This window comes from Uloborus diversus, chromosome 8, assembly GCF_026930045.1.
Source record: "Uloborus diversus isolate 005 chromosome 8, Udiv.v.3.1, whole genome shotgun sequence".
In the NCBI taxonomy this organism is placed as follows: domain Eukaryota; kingdom Metazoa; phylum Arthropoda; class Arachnida; order Araneae; family Uloboridae; genus Uloborus; species Uloborus diversus.
This window is the reverse complement of record NC_072738.1, coordinates 93,867,440-93,888,231: the sequence shown is the minus strand read 5'-3', so window position 1 is coordinate 93,888,231 and position 20,792 is coordinate 93,867,440. Positions and strand designations below refer to the sequence as shown.

At 31.6% G+C, this 20,792-nt stretch overlaps 1 protein-coding gene across 1 annotated transcript in view; it reads left to right on the top strand.

Annotated features, from left to right (window-relative positions):
- LOC129228493 (nephrin-like) overlaps positions 1 to 20,792 on the top strand; it is a 263,244-nt gene that overhangs the window by 200,271 nt on the left and 42,181 nt on the right. The window contains exons 13-14 of the mRNA XM_054863174.1: positions 1,541 to 1,784; positions 7,426 to 7,722. Coding sequence (XP_054719149.1) covers positions 1,541 to 1,784; positions 7,426 to 7,722 — 541 coding nt within the window. The remainder of the gene's footprint in view (positions 1 to 1,540; positions 1,785 to 7,425; positions 7,723 to 20,792) is intronic.

The window sequence follows — 20,792 nt, the reverse complement described above, 5'->3', positions numbered from 1 at the left end:
TTTTAAGAAATTTAATTTTATTTGATAGTGTATAAAATTTCTTCAAAATAACGTTTTAAATTATCATTTCGATAAATGCATTTGTTATAATGTCATTGCAGTGGTAAATAAAAGTATTGAACTTCAAGTGTTTTCTAATACAAACGAGCTGATGTGTGCTCCACATGACTTCCTTTTACACCAATTTAATGTCATTTCCCCCATTATTTGCAATTTTAAAGTGATTCAATAGTTTACTCTCTAAATATCTCCAACAGTGGCCAAATTGAAACAGATTTAAAAAACAATCGCCAAATTTGTTGCCCGGTTGGAGACAAAACGGCGACCAAAATACTGGCGATATATTGCCAAGTGTCCGCCAAATAATAGCACAACTTGAGTTTACATCGAAATTAACAATGATTTCCCCCCAAAAATTGGCAAAAGATCCCCTTTAAAAACACTCGAATGCAACCGAAAGGAGAGGAGAACAACTAAACAACACTAGAAGTCTACGTACCAAATTTCAACTTTCTAGGACATACCGTTCTTGAGTTATGCGACATACATACGCAAATACGCACATACAGACATACGTACATACAGACGTCACGAGAAAACTCGTTGTAATTAACTCGGGAGGCGTCAAAATGGATATTTTGCGTGTCTATACGGTCTTAGGCATTTATCCACGTGTGGTCGAGTCGAAAAAAAAAACCTCAACATCCATTCGGGGGTGAGTAAAATGGAAATTAAGGTCGATTTTTGAGTGATTTTTTTTTTTTTGCGAATACAATACTTCCTTCGTTATAAAAGGAAGTAAAAAGGGACCTTTTTTTTAATTCATGACTGTTAAGAACAAGAAAACAAGAACATATTTAGTTACTAAATAAATGAGGGTAAAACAAATAAATAAAACTAAATTCAGAAAAAGTTTTTTTTTAAGTCTGGAGCAGACATCACGCGACGCGAGGGCTAACTGTATCTAAAACAATAAATGTTTCACTCAAATGAACTCAATGTAATGCCTTCAAATTTTATTAACAATATTCTATAAAAAGTATATAATAAGGCAGTATTTTGTATCTTACCCTTTAGGTGTAAAAAGGTTTACATGTTTCAATAATTAAGATAAGGATTTTTGTGTTTTTTTTTTTTTCAAATGAATGAATTTTTTTTCGGAAAAAAAATATTTAAAATATTTTTTATTATATCTAACTTATATAAAGTAAAAGTAACACATGAGGAACATCTTTCTCCAAGATAATGAATGTTCGAATCATGTGTAACAAATGATCAAAATAAACTCTCTTCAAATTATAAAACAAAACTATTTTATAAAGAGTATGCAACAAAATAATAGTATTGTATTTTTTTCTTTGGGTGTAATTAGGTTTTGTGTGTGTTTAAATAAAAAATGTAAGATTTTTTTTATTTTTGATTTTTTTTTCTCTAACAAGTGAATAATTTTTGTTTTTAAAATAAAAGACATGAAAACATTTTTTTAGAAATATGTACAGTTTTGTATAATATCTAACGTATTCTAAAATTTTAATGACAGGTTAGTATTCTGTGTGACTCCGGAAGCAGTAACCCACAATCTACCTTACACTGGTGGAGAAATGGCGAAGCAGTTTCAGGCTATGACAGTGAAGTATCGGAGGCCGTCTACGGTGGCAAATCGACGCACAGCAGGCTAGATCTGAATGTTTCATCGAAAGATGACGAAGCCATTTTTACCTGCCAAGCGACGAATAATGTACTGGAAAGGAGTGTCCATCAAAGTCTAACGTTAAGAGTGTTTTGTAAGTTTTTTCTGGTTTCTATTAAATTTGAGGTGTTGAAAATCAATAATAGTATAGTTTACAGATGTATGAGTTTTTTTTTTTGGGGGGGGGGGGGACTAGGATGACCAATAATTATTAGTTAGGCATAACTCGCAGTTGTTTCCTTTTTTTTCACCGTAAGCTAATATTTCTTTTATTAAGGGCTTTTCATGGATGTATTTTAAAAAATGTCCAACACGTAAAAATAAATAACAATAAATAATGAACTAAAAATATATTACAATAAACTCCCAATTATCGGCGGTTGGATTATGGCTGGTGTTTTCCCCTTTTTTTTAACTTATGATTGTGTTATTGTTTGCTTTTAGATTTTTTTAGATTTTACATATATTTTTTTTATATTCAACGTTAATTGATGCAATGTAGCAAGGTTATAAGTTATAATTTAAATGCATATGAGAGTGTTGTTAATATTTTTTAGCTAAGGTATACATTAATTATCGTTTATTACCTATTTTTTGGATTATCCGCAGTTACCGTGCCACCCTATTCCGCGAATAATCAGTATTACTGTACTAATGAACTTTAAAATATACAAGCATTAAACCCCAAGACGGAAGGACGAAAATAAAAAACCTGGCCTGATCTATCTTTTTCCCTCACTGTACCATAGTTTATCTAGAGAAAGCCTAATAAAAAGTAAAAAATGAATAAATAAATACATAAATGGAATTAAATAATTTTCAGAAAAGAAATCAAGAATTTCCGCGGTTTGGAAAAAATCCAAATTCAGCTTAGAGTGAATAATAATAATCACCTTTATATTTTAAAATAACCATTCATAAATATCATCTTCATGAAAAACTTCCTCACATTACCTTGAACGATAATAATTAAATAATAGTGTTTTACTTAGATAAACTATTACTGCCTGATACATTAATAATGTAAGAAAAAGTAACTAAACCTGCAGAACGATTTTTACAGTATTTCAGCAAACATGTTCAGTCTTGGTGGCCATTATTCACTCTCATCTGTCTAAATTTAGACTAATTCATTTTTAGGCAGAAATGTAATCCATCATCCAGTACAAGATCAGTTGACGTCTGGGCAGTTTGTCTTTCGCTATTAAAAGCCTTTAAATGATACATTTGGTTCTAACCAACTATGAAACTAAAACCAATAGATATTAAAACAAAGCATTTTTGAACCGTGAAAAATACTTTTTATGTAACTTTACAATGTTGTGCAAAAATTTGGCAATTTATATGTATTTACATTTTAAAAAACTCATATTACGTAATACGGAAAAATTTTAATTATTTTTTTAAATAAAAAATAAATAAAGAGCATTTTAAGTAGCTTTAAATAGATTTAATGGGCTTAATGTGCTTTTTTTTACTGCATTACAGTTTTAACGATGACTGTTTGGTAGTAAAGTGTGTTGTAAATAATTAAAGTTAATTAAATATAATTTGTTCCTCCAACCCCAAAGTTCCACGCTAACAGATAAAAAAGAATATAACAGTTCAAGATACCCATGGTTTCCAAGAGAGCCACCCCCAATCCTTTGTTTTATTTACCATATTTACAACCCATTGAATCCATGCATTCAGTTTTGAGTTAATTATAATGGAGCAAAACTTAATTGAAAATACCACATAGGTCAAAGAGAGTCACATTCAAAATCACTGCTCCAAAGTTTTATTCATATATATTTATAAAACAAACGATATTCAAAAAGCAGTGCAAAATATTAACTGATTGGAAAAGCCCTTTAGGGTCATTCCACGGAAAACGGTAATTTTGTGACGCTTCATATATTTCATAAAAAATAAGAATTTAAAAGAATGATGAACAAAATTTTGTTGCTTAAAGAAATGCCTAAGCAAAAACTTTCTTCAAAAATTATTTATTTTTTATGAAATTTTGGAACCGTCACGTGAGGGACAAAACGAACATTTTCAATGGAATGGGCATATACATATTTTTTTTTTCAATGGTTTAAATAATTATTTCTATACCAATGAGATATGTTTACTTTACGTTGGAACCATGGCTTTCAAAATCTACAAATTGTTTCGTCATTGCTGTATTATTAAAGCAAAAATATTAGCTTATTCATAAGCCAGTTACCAAAGGTTGACTTTGGATGTCCAGTACGTGACGCACGTAAACAAATTTTAGTTTAAATATCAAAATTGTTTAATGAAAATATAATTGTATCATTAGTATCTTTGTATCAAATGTAAAGATTTTAAAAATTGCGTACCCCTGTTTCATTAAAATATTAGGAGATATGACGAAATGTTAAGGAAATTGTTTCGTCCCGCACGTGACGGTAGAATGGCCCTTTAGTCAAATATTTCAAATTCGAAATAAATTTTCGTAAAAAATCTTCCAGTGTTCAGTATAATAATAAGTTTCTCAACGTCGATTAGCAAATAGTAAACTGCAATTATCGTTTATGAGAGGCCAGGTCTAGCTGAAAGTGAAGTTTGAGAAAAGCAATAGTTAGCAAAATATAAGTATGAGAAGGAATGAGTCTTGTTGAGCGGAAGAAACATACCCAACCCAAGAATAACGCTTGAAAAAATTCTGATTGAGTTTGGAGTATAATTTAAAATTTTATTTCACAGAAATAAGTATTTTAGCTGCAGTGAATTTTAGAACTATCCTAATTTTTTAAACTGTTTAACTATAATCTCACTCCAGGAAACAAGTTTAACATAATAAAGGCATTGAGACAATGTAGTAAAGTCTGACCGCGAATAGTTGACCCTTGGCTCCGCCTTGTTTCAGAATTGTCCATTTTCATAAAGAGACGATATAGAGATTAAAGTGGAAAGGAATTTGTACGTGCGTCATTGGTTCTAGAGTTTGAATCCGTCACCTTTTGGAATTTCAGAAATTAGCTAAAGAGGTAAAACGTTTTAATTCTGTGCGGTCAAGTCAGATGTCTCATTGGACAGGTCGCATCCTACGTAAGTGGGTGGGTCTTAATTTACTTCTTTTAGCAGCCATTGGTCAGAGACAACACCGCCTTCTATAATTAATTTTAACTGAGAGTTCTCGAGAATAGAGTTTCAATAAAAAATGCAAAGCTTGTCATTTTTTACTTTTCGCCAATTTAATGCCAATTTAATTATTGCTGCAACTTGAATTTTGCAGGCCTAAATAATCACATCACGAAAATATACTAGGAGTACTTTTTTTTTTCATATCACCAAAATGTTGCTATACGCCAAAATATGGCACGCGTGCTTTCTTCTCCTTTACCTATTTTAAGTAATGGGTTCATTTTCTCAAATAGTTGACAAGGGTCATTTGTTCGCGGGTCGGACTACACTAACTCAAAATTTTCATGGATAGTACAAGATTCAGTAATGTAAATTCATTGTTGTAAAATATAAATTGTAATTATTTTCTTTTTATTGAAAAGACGAGGAAACTTTCTTATCGTAAAAGATTAAAGCCAAGGTTTTAGCTTTCAAGTATAATTTCATTTTATCCTTTTGAGCTGCCCGACATAACAAAATGCTGTTAGTTTACTTTTTGTAAGAACACTAATTCAGACCAAAAAGTAATTATAATAATAATAAATTATTTTTTATTTACTTACAATATTTTTTTATACTTCTTTAAAATGAAGCATTAATGGGTTCAATTCTTGTCCGTTAATGATTTAAAACGATATAATGAAAATTATCTTACTTTTTAATAGTTTAGTCTGTGAGATAAACACAAAACTCATTAATCTCACAACATTAATTTGTACAATAAATAAAATACCAAAAATTGCACATTTATTGCTCTGTATGTCTATAGAACCTTCCTTACCAGTCTTTAGCTGAAAACAAATTTTGCAATCGACTAAAATAAACACATAAGTTCCGATCGAAACTACCTGCATCGGAAATATCTATTTTTGTGCACTTCCTGCAATCTAGTTGAAAAGTTCATCGCAAACGTCATCATCGTATGACATAAGTCTCATGATTACCAACAACGGAACATTATTATGCTCATTCTTAAGTACTTTCCTTTCGTAATCAATAAGCCGTCAAATAACAGCCATTCTTCTATTTCTTTTCTAGAAGCAAATTTTTGGTCTGCAGCGGATCACGCTAGAGTTAAACATCAGGTAAATCAATCATTGAGGGTTGTCCCATTGGGTGAAAGAACATGACAGACGCTTTGCTGGAAAAATATGTTTGAAAATGCAACGTCTTTTTCTCTGGTATTGTCTGAAGTTTCCTTAGTTTGCGTGCGAATCGAGCCGAAATTCTCGCAATCAATCAACGCCCAACGCCTACACTATGGCATTTCATTTGTTTTCATGACGAAGTGAAATTTTCAGAAGATAGGAAATTGTTTGAATGTATTGTTTAATCAAAAACGTAAAGCTTTTTATCTTTAAAATTTATTTAAAGGGTGTAAAGGTTTTCTTTTCCACATCGCAATTGAGATTTTGCGAAATACTTTTTTACGTGTAAAATTAGCAGAACTTTAAATCAGTTAAATAAAGTTATTTGTTCTTCTTTAAATATTCCGTCTTTGTGAATATTTCGTTCCGTTTTCCATTTTAAAAATTACTAGTCATAAAATTATTTATAAAAAATAATTTTATGCTTTAAAATAATACAGACAATGCAAGTGGGTGTAGATATACTTTCATGAAGCAACAATGGTACCATTTAAACCGGGACAACATTCCCAGTTAATATAAACGCATATAAATTTCTTTTCTTTCATGATACTTAGAATTTACATCTTTCTTATCCTGATATGCATATGTTTATTATTTATCTTTTAATTTTTTTCTACCATTCTTGTGAAATATCGTACTTTATCAGCCTTTAGTTTGCTCATTTTGATTATGTCTAAGTGTGAAACGTATTTTGTACACATTTTCTTGCTAAGAAATATTTTCCTCACTATACTGTGCAAACGCATTTCTCGCTATGGGAATGCAGCACGAGAGTTTTTCAGTAGAGCATTGCCAAAAACGAGATTACATGTAAAAAAACTGTTTATTTAAGCTCGCTAAAAATTATATGATTGGGTCTGTCGTGGGCAGGTAAAGGGCAGTACTTGATTTCTTTTTTAATTTTTAATTATTTGAATTTTTCAATTCATTGTGCATTAGCTTCATTGTATAAGATTACTTATTTGGTTCTGTATTTAGAAACATTACACTAATAAACACAGAAAGCACTTAGCAAAATAAAATTCCTAGTGCAGTTTCACATTGAAGACAGCATAGGTGTCTCCATCTAGTGGGAAAACTGGACGTCAAAATTCTCGTGGTAAAAGCATCCGTCAATAGTTGTGCCACGTGGAAGAATGAATGCTTTTTCAGGGGATTACAGTTAAGTCTGGAAAAGGTTGTAACTTTAACGCAGCCCCATTATATATAAAAAAAAAACCTCATTACAATACTTGAACTTTGACCGAAATTTACTTATTGCATAATTTTTATTATTTATTTCTTATGCAGTGACGTTAGTTTTTTCTCTATCCAGAAGTCAGAAGTGTAATTACTGGTTGGATTTGATAAACTATTACGTACTACGATGTAACTGATAAAATACAAAAACAATGAAAAATGATGGATCGTTAATGTTAAATTTTGTTACATTATGTCTTATACTTTCAGTCAAACCAGAATTCTTGGTGGCGAGCCTAGAGAAGTTCGATGTCGTCGAAGGGGAGATTCTAATCGCTAATCTGACGGCCCGCGCTAATCCCGCAGTGATCGCTTACTCCTGGAGGAAAGGGCCCATCACCCCTATACCATCTGTCCCCCAAGGTGGCAAAATCAATTTCCGGGTTACATCCAGAGGGCCGCTGTTGGAGATTAGAGACTCTCGCAGAGAAGATGCTGGGCAGTACGAATGCGAAGCCACCAATTCAGAGGGAACGGGGCATACCATGATTGTGGTTAACGTTTTGTGTAAGTAACATATTTATCTTTTTTTGTGTGCGTGTGTGTTATTTACATATTTTCTGATTAATATTTTCTGGAAATGCTGCCTGCCTTGTCTAGTGGTCAGATAAGTCTGACTGCAATGGGGAGGTCTCGGGTTACTATCCCGGCTCGGGCATGGATGTACTTTCTCTGTCCTGTACTTGTCCTTTTATTGTGTGAATGACTATGTGTGAATGACCTATCCTATTAAAGGCTCCTTATGGCATGTGTGTACACAGTACAGTGTGCAAAGTGAAGCAGCGCACCCCAAATTGCCAGTCTAGCTGGCACACGACAATAACAACAACATTTGCTGGAAATACGTGTAGCAACTCATTCTTATTTTGAGCAATGTGCGTTTTTTTTCTTTCGCTTTTCTTTAAAATAATTTATTTGTCTGAAATTGCGTTGTTGGTTGCTTTATATATGCATTTATTGTTGCATTTATTAAATGTATAGGTTATTTATGTATTTGAAGTTCTCCATTTTGAAATTATTCTTGATCGTGAAACAACTGTTTTTGTTATGAAGATAATAAAGATTTTTTCGCATACTTTCAATTAATCGTAACTTTTGTGCAATTATTGTTATTTTTATTTTAATTTGTTTTATTTATTTATTTATTTATTTATTATTACTATTATTATCATTACTTTGATTAAACGAAGTTGTGAGTGCGTCTGCTAAAACCAGATTAAATTCCATATTGCTCAATCCATTTAGGTGTTATCTACAAATGATGGCTCGCTTTGAGGTGTTGTTTTGGAAATTTTGTAACAAGGGAGTGGATAACAAGAATAGTTGACGTCCCAAATTTTTTAATAAGAATATGTTTATGAAAAAAAAGGGACATCTGAAGCTGGGAGGAGGGTAGGGTTTCCAATACCGCGCCGATTTCAGTCCCGCGGGATTTAGGGATTGCAAGAAGACAATCCCGTGGAATCCCGGGATTCCGTGGGATTGCCTTTATTCTTCAAAAAGTTAGATTTTAATTTATAACCCACTTGATAAGAACGCGCTGTGTAGCTCCACTGTATTTGGTTTTTCAGAGATTAAATAATTGTGGACATTCAGCAAAAGATCCCCAATAAAATTCATCACCTTTTCAAATTGATTTTTTTTCCAGTGGAGATCATGTTTGGTTTTTGTTTAAGAACTACAAATTTCAGACAAAAGCCATGTCTGTTCGATTTGCGTATTTCTTACATCAATGTAACTAAATCGATTATTTCAAAAAGGGCTTAAATCCTACATAAATCCATTGGACTTACGATCGATTGGACGAAATGATCAATTTAACTTACACTGAGAACACACTTGTTGTTTAATTAACGTTAGTCATTGTAATCCGTGCATTTAATGCAAATTGGTTTCACCAAGCAATAGCCTCTGTAAAAGTTCGCTATAATAACTTCGGATAACTTCGCAAGTTTTACTTGTCATTTTAAAGGAACACTCTAAAACGTGAACATTTTAACGTATGCACTGCCATGCGAGTCATCCTGTAATTCTTCCAAGTTTCAGTCATTTCTTTTAGAGTCGTGCAGTTACCGAATATATATTGCAGATAACTCAGATAATTCATCCAACATAATTTTCAAGGTACCACTCATTTTTATAATATTAGCTTATCGATGATAAAGACATTGGTAGGCACCTTATACCGGTTAGAGAGCTGAATAATGTCAGGCTTTTTTCTTCGTAGAAAAATATTGTGAACTTTTAGTAAGTTAAAGGTTTTGAGTGCATTCCTTAAGCTTACATAAGCGTTCCAACTTTCTCTTTTTTTTTTTTTTTGCAAAAGCGCAATTTTCTGATTCAAATTTTAGCGATGGTTTTCGAAAACGTTTGTAATTTTTACGCATATTCCCAATATTTAAATGAATAAAGTCCAAAACCTCGAATCAGAAAACCAATGCATTCTCAGAAAAATAAACTCTTATTTTTACCGTGTTCTTAAATGGTAAATCCACCGTTCATCATATGCGATATGCGACACAAAGTTTTTCTTGCTCTCCTTGCAAATATACAAGGAAGGTGATTCAAACTTCACATGATGTTTGTGAAAATATTCGTTTTATGAGGGGCAAATGTTGGAAAACGCTTGCATAGAAAATTTTTGCGGGATTAGAAATCCCGCGGGTTTTTGCTCTCGATCCGCGGGATTAATCCCGCTAAATACCATGCGGGACCCCGCCGGGTTCGGGATCGGGATTTCAGGATTGGAAACAATAGAGGAGGGGAATTAAGGTGCAGCTTGACACTTGTGTCAAAGAGTTAGAGGAAGTCCATAATGTTGAAAAAACTGAGGGTATCTATAGACAGCCCCTTACATTTTTTTTCGCTTACATTTGCTCTTCATTCACAAAATTTTAAATTTTGGTTTTTTACTGTTACATATTCGAAAATAAGGAACCATTATGTATTATGATATGAAGTTCCAACTTTTTAAAATATTTTGTTCTTGGGAAAACACTGTATTGTACATGCTGTGCGCGCAACCGTACAGTTACGCTCGCAACACATACAAATCAAAACATTTTATATAATAGTGCGTATTATGACACATAATGGCTCCTTATATTCTAATGTATCAATATTAGTAGTCAAAGTTTAAAATTAACGGAATGAAGTGCAATCAAAGCCGTAAAAATGTCACACCCATGTAAGAGAATTAAGCAATATATTGGAAAAATCTGCCACCTATTTCGTACAAAAACATTTGAAGTATCGTACAATGTAATTTGTCATTGTTGCTGTTGCCTCGATTTATTATTTCATTTGCATAAAAAGGCTGATACTCTGAAATTGCTTATAAGTTTCCAATTCATGTACACAAAACGGTAGACCGAAGCGCATATACGCAGTGCCCTTTTTTCAAAACTAGTAGTAGCTAGAGACTCAAGATTCATAACAGATTGATGGTGCTCCCTAGCAAATATTCTCACAAGTTTTTGAGCATCAGTCGAGCTTCGGTCTAGCATGCGGAGAAGATAATCTGTTTCTTATCAAGTTGAGTAAATTTTGTATTGAACGTTTTGAAGTTTACTGTGAAAAAAATAATAATACTTAGCTGAGAATAAATAATTATATAAGAGTTAGCAGAATTTTATCCTTTTTTGAGATTTGTAAGAACTGAAATGTTATTAAATTTTTATGCAAGTTCAAAGAAAACCCAAACTTGGTGACGGCCAAGTTAAGCGTCGGAGCACCTTTACGCACGTTCTTATTGTGTCTTGCTTAACACTCGTCTTTAACTAGCTTGTGCTCACAGACACTTTTTTCGCTCCAAACTGTCTCAAACCTTTTAGCATTTTCCGTCTATTTAGTTTTGAAAAATTACCATTTAGTTTTAACTAAGTTGCACATTCGTATCTTATAGCTTACAAACATCTAGTGCTTTATTTTAGCGTTGGTAAGACATTATGATCAAAACACTAACAGAATTACGTTAGGTGTCAAAATAAAAATGATTAAACGTGTCTCGTGTCCGGGGTACACGACTTAGACTTTTTTTAACGGTTAAAAACATAAGCTGAGCAACAACTGAATACACCAATTTTGACTCCTGCTTCACTGCTTCATAAAACTGTAATGTCTTAAATTTCATAAGGTAAAACCTAAAAATTAGAAAATTCATTGAAAAAATTCCTCGTAAACGTGCCCCGGTCTACCCTAATGTATCAAACCTTTTTTAATTTCAGCCTGTTTAGTTTTGAAAATCACCATTTATTTTCAATTGAGTGACAGGTTCGTATCTCATAGCTTACAATCATATAGTGTTGTCTTTATGCGTGACTTTAACTTTATACACTGTAAAAAAATTCCGAAACGTTACTGAGTATTTCCGAGTTACGTTTCGGGATTTTAATGATTTTTACCCATTTCCTTTAAAAATCATGTATTCGTGTCAAAAAGTTTCCTGAATTGCTACAAGTCGCACAAATGCAGACTTATCACTGTTGTCAAAAATATTTTTAGCTCCTAGTTTAAAGATTAACTGAACGTATTTATAAAGTGCGTCAGCTTCAGTTCAATTACGGCCCGTCCATGCTAATTACGCTTCCAAAGGGAGCGAGTAAGTGTGGGCTACTTTGCTTTGCAAGAATTGCAGGTGGGTAAAATTCTCGTCATTTACCTGCAATTCTGGCTTAGCTTTAGCCATGTTTCCTATAATGCTCTTGGAACTACCTTGGTAAATCAGGAAGATGCCGAGCTATTATATCATACATTCCTAAGTTTAATCTAAAGTTTCAGAGACACGACTGGCTTTTGAGGGGAAGATTTCTGAATTTTTCAGGAAGCTTCCGGGATAATTTCAGGAAGGCAACTGAATTTTAGCAGAAAACTTTCCTGTTTTTTGCAAGTTCTGTTACTGGCAGAAATTAGGCACATCAGCTGCCCATTATTTTCCTGGAACGTTTCTGAATCGTTTTTACAGTGTACAATATTCAGCTTGTAATGCATTTTCTTTATTTTAAAGATAGTAAGACATTACGTTCGAAACACTAAGAGAACCAAGTTAGATGTCAAAATAATGAAAACGCTTATCGATAATCCAAGTATTTTTCCTAGTAAGCCTTCCATTTCGTCACATATGGAATACCCCAACTGAGTCCATTTGAAAAAGTAAGACCAAAGCTTAGAAACCAGGAAAGGAAAAAAAAAAAGAACGTGCTCGCAATCGTAACTGATACTCCGATTAAACAAGCCTTCAGACAAGAGCAGTTAGATGCTATAAAAAATATTAATAATAATGATTAAAAAAATAACATAATGGGCAGTAAAAGACAAAAAGTGGAAAATACTTTAAAATTATAAGTATCTATTGAAGCAGAGCTAGAAGACATCAAAGAAAAAAATATGGTACTTGTGTATTACCAAACCCTGCTGCGTTGAAAAAGTTAGTACACTCTGTAAAAAGGAAATTAGTGAACGATTCTGATAACGAAGTATAAAAATTGTGCTTGCATCTATTCCTTCAAAGCACAACCAATCCTAAAAAAGACAATATTGAGTTCAATGTCTAAGTTGTCGAAACGTGCGCTCATGACAAGTATGCGAAGGGAATCACTTTATTTTTGTTAGTAAGATCTTATAGTGATGATGAAGACGGCTAAACAGTTTCTGTTTTTAATTATCAGTAATACATATGACTTTCTTTTAGTCTATAAAGTGTTCTTTAATTAATTTTTTGAAATTTTCTTATTTTTAAACAGTGTTTTAAGAGAAATAAAATATTAAAATTTTAGTTAAATATCTATTTTACTTACTCCTTGGTATCATTTTTGGTATGCGTAAACGTGCCTCACTCAATTCTTAAATTTGCCCGGTGTTCCTACATCAACCTTCACGTCTTTATTTCATTAAAACCAGATTAAGAATCATTACACTTTCAAGGATTTAACTAACATATCTATAGATTTTATAATTTAAATAATTTTGATTTACAAAATTTTAAAATCATTTTTATTATGCTTTAAAACAAATGATAAACTAAAAACAATATGATGGTACTGTAACCAAGTTGAATATACACTGTAAAAACGATTCAGAAACGTTCCTGAAAAAAAATAGGCAGCTGATGTGCCCAATTTCTGCCAGTAACATATCTTGAAAAAGCCAGGATTGTTTTCCGCTAAAATTCAGTAACCTTCTTGAATATATCCTGGAAGTTTGCAGAAAATTCAGACATCTTCCCGTTTAAAGCCAGTCGTATCCCTGGAACTTTAGTCTTGCAAAGCAGCAGCTATCCAGTGACTTATTCGCTCTCTTTGGGGGCATAATTAACCTAGACGGGCCATAATCGAACTTTAGCCATTACATTTAAAAAACACGTTTATACAATTTTTAAACTGGTAGCTAAAAATATTTTTCCAACAGTGAAGAGTCTGCATTCGTGTAACTTGTAGCAATTCAGGAAACTTTTTCGCGAATATGTTTGATTTTAAGGGGAAATAGGTGAAAACCTGTGAAACATTACACGGAAATAACAAGTTCATTTGCAATGTTTTAAAACGAGTAACCTTTCATTTAAATTTTTCAGCTTTCACTGTTTTAGACTTTCATAGCGATAAAAGCTGAAAAGAAATAATAACATTTTTTTTTGTATGATAATTATAACAGAAAAATTCCATCTTCAATAGTACTAGTTCGAACTATTGCTAAGAAATGTATATAATAGTTTTGTCTCTTGATAAAAGATCGGAATGAAAGAAAATTATTTAGTTCCTTTTATCAATTTAATTGGAAAATATAAATTGAAAAATAGTTTCAAAGTCAAAAAATATTTTTCTTGTCATTTCCTTACTTAGTAGTATGTTTATGTTCCACTCAAAAAATCATCAGGGAATATATTTTTAGAATTTTTGCTATCTTGCCTACCTATCATCCTCACAAAAAAGAGGTTTGAGCTTTCTTCAAGACTAAGCCCTTAAAACTAAATCAATCTTCCGAAGTCCTCAAAAAATGACAAAAAAAAAAAAAAAACAGCTAATTAGGAGCAGTTTTGCAAATCCATGGATTAAAAAACGGCTAGAAAAAGACATAATCTTTCTTCGTAAGCATTATCTTCAGTAAAAAAAAGAATTAAAAAAGGTTTCATCATTCTAACAATTTCATAATTTTTTTAGCTTCCATTAATAAGTCTTTTAGCCAGGTTTGAAATGCATTATCTTCAAAAAAGAACAAACAATTAAGCAGTTATGTATTTGTACATGTATAGAGTGTTTTTTAAAACTGAAATTGATTCTTTTAAAAGCTTTAAACACATATAAAACATATTTATTTTTTTTAGTTAGAAAATTGGTTGATCACATTATTATCTTTAGAAGCAGTCTGTTTTAGAATATGCCAAATCAAACGGCATTTAACTGTCAGAAGGAAGAAAAGCTTTTTTTTCCGTAAAATAAGAATATTTCTGAAAGTCATAGATTTTAGAAACAAAAATTTATTTCTTTGAAGAACGGGATTGATTTAGAAGATGGCAAATTATGAATAAATACTGTCTAGCTGTTTCTGAAGTCAAAAATAAAATATGTTATTGTACTGACCCATTTTTTTTTCGAATTGATATGTACTGTATTCTTTTGTTGTTCCTAACGGGTTTGCATATTGACTTCTTACCATTTGCAAACACAGTTCAATTAACCGGACAGAAAAAAACATAATCGGGCGACTGGTAAACAATGTGCGTAACAACTTCAGGGAACTAGAGCATAAATGAACCTGAAAAAACGTTCTTTACATAACGATAAAAACTCTTTCGCAAAGCATGCACTTTAAAAAAATTCTGAAACGTTACTGGGTATTTCCGTGTAATATTTCGGAATTTCAATGTTTTTTTCCAATTCCAAGAAACATTAAATATTCTTATAAAAAAGTTTCCTGAATTGCTACGAGTTGAGCGAATGTAGCCTTCTCACTATTGTGAAAAATATTTTTAGCGCTCAGTTTAAAGATTAGCTGAACGTATTTATAAAGTGTATTGGCTTTAGCTCGTTTACAGCTTGTACGAACTGATTAAACTCCCAAAGGGAGCGAATAAGTCCTTGGACTATATAGCTTTACTAGAATTGCAGGCGAGTAAAGTTTCTGATACTTACAAACAATTCTGTCTTAGCTTTAGACATGTTAAAATGCTGCTTTTGGAATTTCGTTGATAAATCAGGAAGATTTCATGCTATTATATTATTTCTACTAAAGTTTACTCTAAAGTTTTAAAGACACGACTGGCTTTAAACGGGAAGATTTCTGGATTTTTCAGGATAATTTCAGGAAGGTTACTGAATTTCAGCGGAAAACATTCCAAAAGTTTCTAAAAGTACGAATAACTAAATAAATAAATAAAAATGACAGATTAAAAAAAATAAAAAAAACACAAAACACTTTTCATAATGCACTCAAAAGGACAAAAATTCTTTTTTGGGTCAGAAGGGACAATTTCAGTATTGCTGTAGTTTTCTGTTATTTCTAGAAATTAACACCACAAACGAAGAAAAGTGTAGTTAGAGTCATAAAAAGAATTTCTTATTGTTATCTAGCTGTCAACCATAAATTTGAGTGTTGAAATATGCATATTTTTCATAATGGGAAAATTTAGTTTGAAACGATTTGAGCCGCACTTTTCTTCGTTTGTGCTGTAATTTTCTTGGAATAATAGAAAACTACAGGAATACTGCAATTGTCTTTTCTGATCCAAAAAAGTTATTTTGTCCTTTTGAGTGCATTATGAAAAGTGCTTAAGATATTTTTAAAAAATCTGTTATTTTATTCTTTTTAGTAAAAATGTATTTCAGAAATAGAATAATGTTGCCATCACGAAACTACACCTTATTTTTTCCTAAGAATTTTCCTTACTAAAAGAAAAAACCCCCACCAATATACGTGTCTAAAACTTGAAGCAATCGGCACTAAACATAAATCCTTGTTCCTCTCTAGGATTTGTTTGTGTTCTTATTGAATTAGAATCATTTAAATATTAAAGTTTTTCTAAACTAGTTTATGTTTCACAACATAAGAGTTACTTGTGATAAAGATCCTAATATGTCTCTTAACTTAGCCCCGCTTTCAATTATAGGCCTAGATAAGGATAAAAGTCCTACGAGAGCACAGATAGTGAATAAATTTCATGCTTGCTGTAGAAAAGTCTTTATTCAAAATTTTCATTATGATTATGATTTATATACTGTTACAAGGCAACGCATTTTTGTAACAATGGGTTTTATGTAAAATCATTTATTGGGGAAATTACATGAAATTTACTGTTTTCCATCCAAATCTAAAATAATAATTTTATTTTAGAATTTTTTTTTTTTTTTTAGCGTTTCGTTGTACCTTAAGAATAAATAAATCATTTAGTGAAATCTCGAAGTAGTAGGCGAGATATAAGCACAAGCAGGCCGCAGAAATTCTGTGACAAACATGCAAAGTAAAGTAAAAGTGCTTTATAAATTGAAAATAAAGCATATACTTGTTTTTTCAACTAATAACAATGTTGATGTTACATTGTAAAATATGTACTACAGTCTTGGCCACGTTTTGTTTTAATTAGCTTCGACATATAAATCCAATGTGTTTTTTCTCTCCAAGTGCTGAATTCAATAATATCAATCTAAAAGCATCAATAATTACTTTTTTCTATCAAAACATACCTCTTATAAACAATAAATCGAAAAACAGTCTTATAAAAAGCACTGCAGTCTTTCAAATTTCTTCTATTGAATCAGCTTTCCGACAAAATAATAAATTAGACTTATAGTTTATGTTTTTTTTTTTTATCATTACGCCTCTAAAAAAAGAAGCATTGAGTATTTTTAAAATTAAATCCTATTTTCCTTGTAAAATCCTCTTCTGCCTTAATCCATTTAAACGAGATTTCAGAAAGATACAGTTACGCAATATTTTTTTTTATCTTAAGAAAATAAATGGTTGGGATTAATTCGAACAAGGATTTTTAGCTGTTTCAAGGAAATGGTCTTATTGATCTGTTTATTTCCTTTACGTTCATAAAAGTTCTACAATTTATTTTTCGTGCAACATTAAATCTAGACGTTTGTCTTGAATACAGTTGGATAGCGGTGGCATTTTTTTTTAAATATTCATTTTAGGATTAGTGTTTTTTTTTCTTTTAAATTTTGAAATATTTTAAAAGGATTTACAAGCGCTGACATTGACGGATTTTTTTAAATTCAAATCCAATAAGCTGAAGTTGAGAAAAATGTTTGCAAATGGTTTTTGGGGCAGAATTTTAGAATTTGTATCATTGTCTCGTGTCTTAGACTTTTTATCAACGTGCATTTGTGAAGGCATATTATTATTGTTGCATAAAAAGTTTAAAACATTAGTCGGTATTTTATGATCGCATACACTTTGAGTTGTATTAGGTTCTAGGACTATTTCGTTCCCTAATCTTTATCTGTATCTCAAAAAATGCTTAATGGGACAATGTATTGCGTTTTTAGATTTTATGTTAATTTTTCAAAAGGCACAATAATCTACAGGAATCAATTCATGTGTAAACATATTTTGTTTTCTTCTCGGCATTAAAGTTTCCGTAGAAATATATTAGCTTCAAGCATTTGTCTTTTGATTACATCTTTTTTAGATAAACTCTAAACTTTTTTTTCCCTTTTTTTTTTTAAAAAAAAAGGTTATTTTGTAACGTTTTAAACATTTTTTTTTTTTTTTTGTTGTTGTTAAATTACTCATTTTTTTTTTCACTAAATTTACGCAAGCTGGTTTACAGGTGCAAATGGACGCAGCTATTAGTTCTCAAAAATGAAAACTTTTGCTGGTGTCTGTTGACTTCAAAATAAAGCTGAATTACATTCAAATGAATGAAACAAAAGCATTGTTTTCCCCTTATTCAAATAGACTGTTCTTAACTGGACGTTTGCCAACCCCATAACAACCGTGGGCTGACAGTTTTTTTTAAATGATTTTTTTATGTTTTTCTCTCTCTCTCTTTTCTTTTCTTCTTCTTCGTGCACATTTTTACTCTTATCATATAAAATGGATCATTCTCAAAAAAGTTTAGAACTCTGCCCTTAATCAATCCCCCACACTATCTAATGTGTTACTTTATTTATTGTAACCAATAAGTATTTTAGAAATTATCATCAAATTTATTGGAATACGCTTTGATGATAGTGAACTAAATGGTATTCCTAAAGAAATTAAACAAAATGCGTAAACGCAATGTAAAGAGTATTTTGTCACTATGTTACCTGTCCACTCTAATTTCTAAGTTTAGTAACAAAGCATCCACATTTTAATAAATAGTGAAATTAATTTTTTTATGCAATCAAATATTATTAGACATGTAACAACAATTATCAACTGATTTTGTAAAAAATATTTTTTAAAATAATAATTTTAAAAATAATTGATAAAAAACAGAGTGGATGTTTTCTTTTTTAATAAGAAATTAATTATTTATTACATAAAAACCCAATTTTCAATGAATCCAGTTAATTGAAGTATTAGTGAAAGTCGGTTTGCCTGTAACGGTTTCTAGCATGACAGAATAAGAATGTTTCCTCCTTAAACCTAAGCATACATTAACACATTAACTCGTCCAATATGGAGCGCATTGTAATTAGGGCCAAGCTATACTTTCGTTACTACTTTTTATTTTCTCGAACGCTTTCTGATCATACTTCTATATAGCGCTATCCTTTTGGCAAAAGCTCTGCTAGTCCTCCCGAAGAAGAAAATTACTGAATTTTTCCATTCAAATTTAGGCGAATTCTTATTTTTTGGCTTTGTTTAAATTAACTGTAAGAGCTTCCGACACATTATAAATCATAATCTTTATGTAACATTTCTTGAAATCATGTATTATAGTTCCTTTTTTACAAACACGTGCTAAAATCTATTTCGTTCTTTACAACGTCTCACCGTTGTGATTCAAAAATACTTGAACATTAGGTTATGTATAAAGATTTATAATTTCTGTTTTTATGAAGTTAGACCTATAACATATTTAAGAACTGTACCTTTTTTTAGATTTTACCTCGTTGCAACTCTCCTACAGTATAATGAGTCAGACTTAGAGTTTATGATCTTTTAGGCAGATCATGTATTTGAAAACTGAAGTATTTCCAACTACGTTCATTAACTCAGCTTTCCGACAAAAAAAAGTTAATTTGACTTATTTATTTATTTATTTATTTTAACGTATATTGTTCATAGCGAGACTACAGTCAATAGCAGCTGTTTAATCATCTCCTTCTTAAAAGTGTATTTTCCTTTTTGCGTGCATAATATCTTAAATAGTCTTTTATACACTGTAAAAACGATTCAGAAACGTTCCTGGACAATGATAGGCAGCTGATGTTCCCAATTTCTTCCTGTAACATATCTTGGAAAAACCAGGAACCTTTTCTGCTAAAAGTCAGTAACCTTTTTGAAATTAACCTAGAAACTTTCTGATAGAAGGGCGAAATCTCCCCCGTTAAAGTCAGTCACGTCTATAGAACCTTCTAGAATAATTGAGCAGGTTTAGTGTAATTAATTATAACCTTTCTGATTTACCAAGCAAGCTCCATAAAAATTAAAGCGACCACGGCTATGCAAGAAGGAACCAAGCATATCTCTCGACCTGCAATTCCCGCCGTGCAAGGCTGTAGCTATCCATTGACTTTCTCGCTATCACTGAGAGCTTAGTCAATCTGGACAGGCCGGAGGCGAACTTAATTAAGACAATACACTTAATAAACACGCTCATTCAATCTTTAAACTGGTTGCTAAAAATATTTTCCACAACAGTGAAAAATCTGCACGCGTGCAACATGTACACTGTAAAAACGATTCAGAAACGTTACTGGAAAATAAAAGGCAGCTGATGTGCTCAATTTCTGCTAGTAACATATCTCACAAAAATCGGGAACTTTTTCCGCTAAAATTCAGTAACCTTCCTGAAAAACCTAGATATCTTATCCATTTCAAGTCAGTCGTGTCTCTGGAACTTTAGAGTAATCTCAGGTAGGTTTAATATAACAGCTTGGAACCTTCCTGATTTATCAAGAGAGTTCTATAAGCAGTATTACAAACACGGCCAAATCTAAGCCAGAATTGCAAGTAGGTACCGTGAATTTTTCTCACCTGTAATTCTTGCAAAGCTACGTAGTCCATACTTATTCTCTCCCTTTGGAAGTTTAATCAGCATGGACGAGACGGAATCGAACTGAAGCCAATTATATTTTATTGATTTTATAAATACTCTCAGTTAATCTTTAAACTGGGAGCTGAAATTATTTTTTACATCAGAGAGAAGTCAGCATTTGGACAACTTGTAGCAATTCGGGAAACTTTTTGAAAATGATACTTAATATTTCCAGGAAGTGGATAAAAACGTTACACGGAACGTTACACGGAAATGGTAACGTTTCGGAATTTTTTACAGTGTAGCGATTTAGGAAACTTTTTTGTGAAGATACACGTTTTTACGGGGAAATAGGTGGAAACGTGTGAAATCCCGAGACGTTCCACGGAAATAACCAGTAACGTTTCGGAATTCTTTTACAGTGTATATTTCCATAAACCTTTTCGTG